This window comes from Bison bison, unplaced genomic scaffold (assembly GCF_000754665.1).
Source record: "Bison bison bison isolate TAMUID 2011002044 unplaced genomic scaffold, Bison_UMD1.0 scf7180017864145, whole genome shotgun sequence".
NCBI classification, from domain to species: Eukaryota; Metazoa; Chordata; class Mammalia; order Artiodactyla; family Bovidae; genus Bison; species Bison bison.
In genome coordinates, this window is record NW_011494717.1 from 3,773,151 (window position 1) to 3,782,694 (window position 9,544).

General features: G+C 45.6%; 1 protein-coding gene across 1 annotated transcript in view; it reads left to right on the forward strand.

The window, feature by feature from the left end:
* Positions 1-7,085, forward strand: part of LOC104989114 (tudor domain-containing protein 15-like) — a 116,600-nt gene extending 109,515 nt beyond the window's left edge. Inside the window, exons 2-5 of the mRNA XM_010840683.1 lie at positions 5,246-5,378; positions 5,585-5,666; positions 6,639-6,741; positions 6,904-7,085. Coding sequence (XP_010838985.1) covers positions 5,246-5,378; positions 5,585-5,666; positions 6,639-6,741; positions 6,904-7,085 — 500 coding nt within the window. The remainder of the gene's footprint in view (positions 1-5,245; positions 5,379-5,584; positions 5,667-6,638; positions 6,742-6,903) is intronic.
* Positions 7,086-9,544: the final 2,459 nt, after the last annotated feature.

The following is a 9,544-nucleotide window of genomic DNA, read 5'->3' on the forward strand; positions in this document are numbered from 1 at the left end:
GAACTTCCTGATGTTCAAGCTGGTTTTGGAAAAGGCAGAGGAACCAGAGATCAAATTGCCAACATCTGCTGGATCATGGAAAAAGCAAGAGAGTTCCAGAAAAACATCTATTTCTGCTTTATTGACTATGCCAAAGCCTTTGACAGTGTGGATCACAATAAACTGTGGAAAATTCTGAAAGAGATGGGAATGCCAGACCACCTGATCTGCCTCTTGAGAAATTTGTATGCAGGTCAGGAAACAACACTTAGAACTGGACATGGAACAACAGACTGGTTCCAAATAGGAAAAGGAGTTCGTCAAGGCTGTATATTGTCACCCATGCAGAGTACATCATGAGAAACGCTGGACTGGAAGAAACACAAGCTGGAATCAAGATTGCCGGGAGAAATATCAATCACCTCAGATATGCAGATGACACCACCCTTATGGCAGAAAGTGAAGAGGAACTAAAAAGCCTCTTGATGAAAGTGAAAGTGGAGAGTGAAAAAGTTGGCTTAAAGCTCAACATTCAGAAAACGAAGATGATGGCATCCGGTCCCATCACTTCATGGGAAATAGATGGGGGAACAGTGGAAACAGTGTCAGACTATTTTTCTGGGCTCCAAACTCACTGCAGATGGTGACTGCAGCCATGAAATTAAAAGACGCTTACTCCTTGGAAGGAAAGTTATGACCAACCTAGATAGCATATTCAAAAGCAGAGACATTACCTTGCCAACAAAGGTCCGTCTAGTCAAGGCTATAGTTTTTCCTGTGGTCATGTATGGATGTGAGAGTTGGACTGTGAAGAAGGCTGAGCGCCGAAGAATTGATGCTTTTGAACTGTGGTGTTGGAGAAGACTCTTGAGAGTCCCTTGGACTGCAAGGGGATCCAACCAGTGCATTCTGAAGGAGATCAGCCCTGGGATTTCTTTGGAAGAAATGATGCTGAATCTGAAACTCCAGTACTTTGGCCACCTCATGCAAAGAGTTGACTCATCAGAAAAGACTCTGATGCTGGGAGGGATTGGGGGCAGGAGGAGAAGGGGACGACAGAGGATGAGATGGCTGGATGGCATCACTGACTCAATGGACGTGGGTCTGGGTGAACTCCGGGAGTTGGTGATGGACAGGGAGGCCTGGCATGCTGCGATTCATGGGGTCGCAAAGAGTCGGACAGGACTGAGCGACTGATCCGATCTGATCTGATCCGATGAATGTGCTTGGGTTATTTGGCTTAGCCTCTTGTATTTCTGCCATGGAATAAATGCTCTGGATAGGTCTGGTCCACAGAGAATGATATGATACTTAGAACATACCTGAACTCTATCCTTAGTCCAGATTCAAGCCTAGCAGAGCACAGTTGAGATCAGTTGAATCCCAGCCTACTGGTAAACCAATGAAGGAGACAAATTAATGTTTGTTGTTATAAGCCAGTGAGATTTGGGATTGTTTGTTATGCAGCATTGTCTTGAAACAATAATTAATTAATGCACGGACACATGGATTCTCTAGTAAAGAAGGATCAGCAGGAGAATCTAATGGCTACAGACTGGTTAATGTAAGCTCTTTGGAGAAAGACTTGACATTTTCTGAACTAGAATGATCGATTGTCTTTTCTCCTGGAGGAGACTGAAGAGAGCACAGTATGGGCATGGTTTGTCTGTGTTCTGCTCCTAATACTTAACTTTGTGCCCTCTTCAGAGTAAAGGGTTGATGTGTTAGATCTTATTGGAATAAATTGAAGTATAACCAGGTTAGAGAGGGCTTATTTCTCAAAACAAGGCTTTTTTAAAAAAAAAATTTAATTTATTTATTTTAATTGGAGGCTTATTACTTTACAATATTGTATTGGTTTTGCCATACATCAACATGAATCTGCCACGGATGTACACGTGTTCCCAATCCTGAACCCCCCTCCCACCTCCCTCCCCATACCATCCCTCTGGGTCATCCCAGTGCACCAGCCCCAAGCATCCTGTATCCTGCATCGAAGTCTGAAAGAGCATCGAAGATGCAAATCAGAGAAAAGGCCGTGAGAAGGGCAGACCTAGCCCACCCAGGGCAAGGCCAACTCCAGGAGAAAATTTAGGAGTGCCCTGAGGCTGTGAAGACTGTTGGGTGGTAGCTTTTGTTCTCTGAAACTTGCTAGAGAATACACCTAGAAATGTTTTCTGTCTTAGTCCTAGCTGCTATCGTAGAATATCATAAACTGGGTAGCATAAGCAACAGGTATTTATTCCTCACAGTTCTGAAGCCTGTAAAGTCTGAGATCAGGGTGCCAACATGGTCAGGTTCTGAACCCACACCCTCGGCAGTTAAAGCATGGAGTCCTAACCACTGGACTGCCAGGGAAGTCCCCAGATTTTACCAGTTTTGCATTCACTTACATGTGTGTGTGTAGATCCATGCATAGCTTCATGTAACTACCACCGTAGTCAAGATGCAGAACTGTACAGTCACCATAAGCCCCCTTTTGCTTCCTCCTTTTGACCATATTGCAGGTGGATTCTTTACCAGCTGTGCCACAAGGGAAGCCCAGGGATACTGGAGTTGGTAGCCTATCCCTTCTCCAGCGGATCTTCCTGACCCAGGAATTGAATAGGGGTCTCCTGCATTGCAGGCGATTCTTTACAAACTGGGCCATCAGGGAAGCCCCTTTTGGCTACACCAAACACCTATTTCTAAGTCATTGAAGTCGTCAGGAAACAGATTCCTTCTCAGTGGAAGTATATTTTTATGACAAGAAGTGCTTGACACTGAACTTCTGAAAGCAAGCTCCTTGTCCTTGGAATCTTTCCAACAGAATCTGGATCTTCTTTATCAGGGATTCTTTAAAGTGGTAATACAGGAGAGGGACTGGGGTAAATTAAACACTGAGGTCCCAGCTCTAAGCTTCTAGGGTTATACAGGAAAGGACTCAGGAAGGTGAGGTGTCAAATGGGCCTTGAGGACCAAGAAGGCAAAGAAGAGGAGAGAACACACAGGTGAGACCCAGCTTTTCTCTGTTCCCACACCTTAAGTGACAAAGATAAACCTCTGGGGCAGAAGAGTAGGTTTCTCTGAAGAAATCCCTCTGGCCATATGGAGCCCAAGCATTCAGCTTCTTTATTTTGGGTCAAGGAGTTAATAGCTGTGTTGTCCAATAGTCCAGGTATCTGCCAAGTGGCAGAGGCATCCCAGGCGAAGACAGGCTTCCAGCTCCCCTGGCTGCCATGCCCTAAGCCATGTCCCCCATCAGAATGGATGAAGTGGTCCCATCATTATTTCTGTTCATAACCCAGACTAGAGAAAATATGAACAAGCCTAACTGGTCTGGATACAGGCCTTCTTCTAGCACCCGCTGTGATGTTGTTCTTTCCCCAGAATGTATTCATTCTTTTTTTTTTCCAAGGGACTTCATCAGGTAATTTAAAAGACTAACAAACTTTGGCGTAGATCACTTTAAGAGCCAGAGAGCTGGCTGGAATATTAATGAAGCCGTTTAGTGATAGAGTTGCTTCCTGATGCAGGAACATATCAAAGAGGTTAGGGCCATGAGTGTTGCTCTGCAGAGCCCCAGCTCTATTATCTAGCTCTTAATTACTTCATTAAAATTCAGCGGAGGAGCTGCCCAAATCCAGTAGCGTGCCCAAGGCTTGCTGGGTGATTTCCCTGCCTCTGGCCATACGCGAGTTTTAGTTCTTTAGGTCTCCAGAGATGGGAGGCCAGATCTTAGCAGACAGACCTGCTGCTGCTGGCTGAGTTCACTAGCAGCACTGGGGCAGCTCTCTGGCTTTTGCACAGCTGGAGCTCTGCCCCTCTTTCCCACAGGTATCAAGACCCCTGCTTGGCTTGTGTCCTTGGGGAAGGAGCTGCCCTACAAAAGTGTTCTCCAGATCTCTCAAGTCTCCTTGGTTAGATGCCTATATTTTCTGAAACTTTCTGGAAGAGACAAATTGTCATCTGCCTTTCCTCCTTAAAGCTGTAGTCACCATTTCACCTTGGGTGGCTCATCTGGAGGAAGAAGTGGGCATGGTGGGCTTTGTATGAGAACACTTCGGCTCGATTTTCAGTTTTCCAGCCTCCCTGAGCCTCAGTTTTCCTATCTGTAAAATGAAGCTGTTTCATGGCTTAGTCCCTCCATACCTCTAAATTATCTTGGCCTTTAGTAATATCCATTTTCAACTAGGGATGTAACAGTGACACATTCTGGCATGAAACTGCATCCATTTTCAGCTTCTGTCCTAAAGTGTCTCTGTTGGCTCTAATTTCTAAGTGCTGTTCCTTTTAGTGATAATGCTTGTCACTGCCCTCTTGAACTCTGGGACCAGGAAAACTGCATGAGACATCTTTATCTTTAAACCTGATTTTTAGTCCACAGGGAATTAGTGAGGTGGTACTACCTCTTCTTTAGAGTCCAGGCTTTTGAATTCCTTGTTTTTTAGATCCAGAGGCCTTCTTAATGTTGCTGGGTTTCCATCTGTGCTCCAAGTGGAGTGGAGTTGTTAGAATTTCAGTGAGTCAGCAAAAGACACTGTGGAGGAAGGGAGGTTTCAGCCCCTCCTCTCTGACTGCAGGAACCGGGGCATCAGTCCTTCCCTCCCTCACACTGGGGTTTATGCTGTCAGTTTCGCTGGTTCTCAGATCCTCACATGCAGACTGCCTTACACAACTGACTTTCCTGGGTCTCTTGCTTGCAGATGGCAGAATGTGGGACTTAGCCTCCATAATCATGTGAGGCAATTCCTCATAGTAAATCACTCACTCTCTCTCTCTCTCTCTCTCTTTCTCTATCCTCTCTCTCTGAATTCTTTTTGGTTCTGTTTCTCTGGAAAGCCCTGACTAATCCAGGGTAGTATATGATGCTTGACCCTTTTCAAGACTTCTTGGAAGTGCCCCTATTTTACCAGGTGGTGCTGGCAGGAGCTCAGAGTCTCCTAACTCATTCACCTTGGAAGAAAACATTTTTTGGGGGGCAGGTGGGGGCGGTGTTCAGGCTTTTTTTCTGGTTCTCATATACTCAATTTGATGCCATATATTTCAGGTCCTTGTGGAATACATACCATGTGCCAAATCCTGTGCTAAGCAAAAGCAGTGTAATGTGGCACAGAGATAAGTCATGTAGAAGTTCTATCCCCCAGGATCACATTCTGGCTCTGATGGGGCCTATCACAACTTGCTTGACCTTCACACTTGGTAAAGCCATGTACTTTAGCCCAGGTCCTTGTGAAAGCAGTGTCAGTGGAATTAAGGTACTAACCATTTGTTTGGGAGTTGCAAGATGGAGGTGTTGAGAGCACAGGCAGAAAGGGGGAAGTGGGGCAAGCAAAGATGCACAGCAGTGCCATGCTATGTGTTGCTGTGCTGTTGGAGGCTTCTGCCGAGTGTGTTAGAGATGCACTGGGTCCTCATAGGTATGTTTCCTTGCACCCTGGACTTCTTGCGAAGGTTTGCAAAGAAAAAAAAACAACAACAACCACTTTTTGAAGCCATTAACATTGAAGAGGAAAGGGGCATTTGTTTGCCCAGTTTCCTTCCATTTTTATTTCTCTTTAGTCAAGGTTGCATCCAGAGGGAGCTGACAGAATTGCACTTTCAGATTGTGTGATCTGTTCCCTAGAAAATGCTCAGAAAGCCAGATGTCATGCCCCGTGACATTGTACTTCATACAAATGCAGAAGCAAGGGGACAGCTTGGCACAGGTGGTGTTTGATCAAGAGAAAGAAAGAGACAGTTGAGGGCATCTGAGAAGGTGTAGGGGCTTTGATTCCTATACACGGACCTCGCCTTCTCAAGGTTAGGAGGACGTGGGATCCAGTGGAGATGGGAGGTGGATATGGCTCAACTTCTCAATTCCTCCCTTCATGTCCATCTACTGGAAGTGGCTGTATCCTGCTGACAGGCTCCTAAGCTCAGAATCCTCATCCAGGGGCTTAATATTAACAGAATCGCTTCAGTTGCCCCGCCTCGGCCTCCCCCCGGGACCCGATCCAGCCTTATCCTCTCCACAATCCCTTAGGAGAGGCCCAGATCCTTATTAAGAAACACTATGGATTTTTAGAGTAAAAAATCTATAGAGGGACTTCAGAAACAGTCTGGGGAGATTATAAAGAAATGTGGGCCAGTTTTCCAAGGAGATTTTATAGAATATTCAATAGCACTCATGTCATAAAAGGCCTATGGAGGTTTCCAAAGCTGAGGCCGGCCCTGAATTATGATTCCCTGATGCAGAGCCCGGAGAAAGGTCACAGCATAACAGATCAGGGCTTGATTCTGCGGCGCTTGTAAAAATAGAGCCACCTCACTAAAATGCAGTGGGGATATTAATTTCCAGGGCTGAAGTTCAATTTAACAGAAAGACAGAGTAGAAAATAGAGCTGTCTTTTCAATCCCAGTGGTCATAATAGAGCCCCACCCTGCACCTCTCTGAAAACTGTCTCCCAGCCAGTTCCCAGCCATTCTAAAACGTGCCTTGTGCTTTTCTTTCGATGATAACTGGAGCTAGGTAGCTGGAGGGACAGCAATTACAGTCCACAGATGAGGAACCTGAGGCATTTGTAGGTTAATCTACTCTCTCACAGGCACTGAACAAGTGAGAGGATGAGCCTGTTTGCAGTTAGTAAAATTTTACTCCCAACTCAGAGCTGATGACCGTATTTATATTTAACTTTTAGGCCAGAAGGAAGGGTATTAATGTGTATCCCTACTGGGTGTCCCTGTGTAAAGAGCTAGAAATACATCTCCTGGGTCAGTTTTACAGTGAATCTCATAAGATCGGTATGCTCTCCATCTATTAGGAAACTAAGTATCAAGGAGGTAAGGAACTTCCTCCAAATAATTCACATAGTCCTTAAGAGGCCCGAAGCTCAGAAGAACTGGTGTCAGATGGTCTGACTGGTGTAGATTTGCCCCCTTCCTTGACCCTCTCTGTCTTCTCAGCTGGTCTGAAACTTCCACTAGACCAGGAACTGTGTCCTGACTCCCCGCCCACGCAGTATCCAGCTCTGGGCAGGGCTCTTGAGGTGGCTGAGGGGAGAGAGCTGATGGGAACCCATATGAAAAGTTCTGGGGTGCTGGGTAGACCTGGCCTAATATTCTTTGACAGTAGTCTGGAGCTTTAACAGAACTCTCTCTTTAATATGAAGTTCAGTGAAATGCCAGTCTTGGGGTAGATGGGGAGAACTTGAGGGTGAATTTGTCTAGTTAAATGAGAATGGAACATTGAGAACAGAGGCATTTGAAGGTTAGACAGGGACTCCCTTGATGGAGTACAGAATTATAAACGGAAAGGTCCGGATTTTGAGATGGACTTGAAGTAGACACTCGATCACCACCTCCGGGTCCCATGACAGTTTCTTTGTTGGACTCTCACCATTGGTCCTCAGTGACTACTGGCCTAGGCTGGAGTTCAACAGGATGGCCAGTGCCCATGCTCAGTCTTGGTGGGAGGGTTTCAGCCTTATAGGGGCCCGGGGAACTTCAGAAGATACTGCCCTAACACATGCTCTGTAGTGCTGGTGCCAAGTGCTCCTCCCAGAGGCAGAGGGCAATGGGGGAGAAGCCGCACCTGGGACTGTAGATCACGTCTCGGCTTTGGGCTCAGCTCCACCTATGGGTGAACTGAGGGAGGTGAGAAAATGCGTCTGAAAGCACCACACGAATAGAGCACCACTGTGCTCTAATTCTCTGTCTACCTTGCTGCTTTGAGTTGCCAGCCACCCACCTGGTCCCTCTCAGGGCCATCAGCAGGATGAAGGCATTCTGCCGTTGCCACGGCAGTAATGACTGTAGTGAACTAATGAGGACATTGTCTGAGGCAGTGATATCTGTTTGACCGTGACCCTGGCCTGGGCTTATGGATGGGAACGCAGGTTCAGCTGTGGTCTGTGACACTTGTTGCCATAGTCCCTATCACACTCAGAAAGGATCTCATTAGCGCCTGGGAAAGTCTTCCTCCCTCGCCCTTTCTTCTAACAGTGAGCAATTTTAATTGCATTTGATCACCTTTTTTGATGATCCTGATGTCATCTAACCCTTTTCTTATCTCCCAGCTCCTCCGAGACAGTATTCGTGCACGTCATCTGCACCTAGTGGGTGTGAGACGGCTACACACATGACTCCGCATGGGGGAGTAGATTGATGTTTAATGGCATTATGCGGGAAGTGCCGCAGCCTCTGTATTTGTGCACAATGGAGAATCTATTTTCAGCTCCCACCCCATCTGAAAGTTACTTTTCTGGGCAAAAAGCGTAGAATTTACCCACCCACTTCCTATTACCACAGTGTGACCAGAACACAGAGTAGGTGGGGAGAACAAAAGATTTGGATCAGAGTGATTGGTTCTCTAAGTTCAGTGTGCATTTCACCTCTAGGACCGGGGAGGTGTTGTTAACATACAGGTACATGATCCACATTCTTGGAGATTCTGATTTAGTAGCTTGAAGCAGATGCCGGGCATCTGGTTTTTGAACACCCTTTTCCGGCCATTTCCATTTGTGGACCACACTTTTAGAACTATTGGGTTAGAAAACTGAGTTGGAGGCAGATAGCTGCAGGACCTCACATGCAGGGAGAACAGCTTCTTCTGGATAATGGTTAGTTAGCAGCTGGTGGATGTAAACCTCTTCAACGAGACAGTTGACAAAGCCTTAAAGTTTGGCTGGCCATATGCCCTGTTTGATTTCACGGTAGTTGTAGATCAATTAATACCTGTTAATTATTTTTAGTGCCACTTCTCCCTCTCAAAAAAGTGTCTGGGTTTGAATGATAAATTGTATAGTTTCCTTAAAGTGAACTTTGAGCAAGCTTTGTAAAGAAGAAATTTCTTCCTGCCAGCTTAAGTTCCAGAGCTAATCATCTCTCCACCAGTGTCCTTGGGATCTAGGGGTGGGAGGAATGAGCACATCACGTGTGCTGGGCTCTTTCCTCCAGTGTCCCCAGCTAAGGGATCACCCCAGGAAGGTTCAAAAGCCCCTGATCTTATTGAGGTATCTGAAGCATAAATGATTCAAAAAGGCCACAGGCGTGTTTCCAGAAGCATAACAATCTTATTAAAATCATGGCTTACTCTCAAAAAAATTCAAATCTGTTTATATCCAACTTACTACATATGGTAGCAACAGAAAAACCTTCATTTTTTTTTTCTAATCTCAACAATCTTCTCTTGTTCAGCATTCAGATTTTATTTCCACAAACACAGAACTGCATTCTACATTTGAGGATGTCATTTAAGGCCAAGAAACTCCAATAAAAAAGCACTTATCAGCAGTAAAGTTTGTTTGAGGATTACCTACTGCGAAGAAAGGCAAGCTCCCCTTTTAAACTGAGGCATGCTATTTCAGGAATGTGACCCCTTTCATGAATAAATGACATGGTGACATTTACAGATAAAGCAAGATTTAACTGCTATGAAAGAAGGTGACAAATGTCAGGATGTCAATAATGATCCGTGAACATAATGGTTTCTTGCCTGAGCACGGAGCAGATACATAATGTTACTGCTGCCTGCCAGCATTCTGCAGAGAATGGGCCCTGCAGTCAGGGAACAATCGAGAAGCTCCCAGAACCTGGAGAGTCGTGA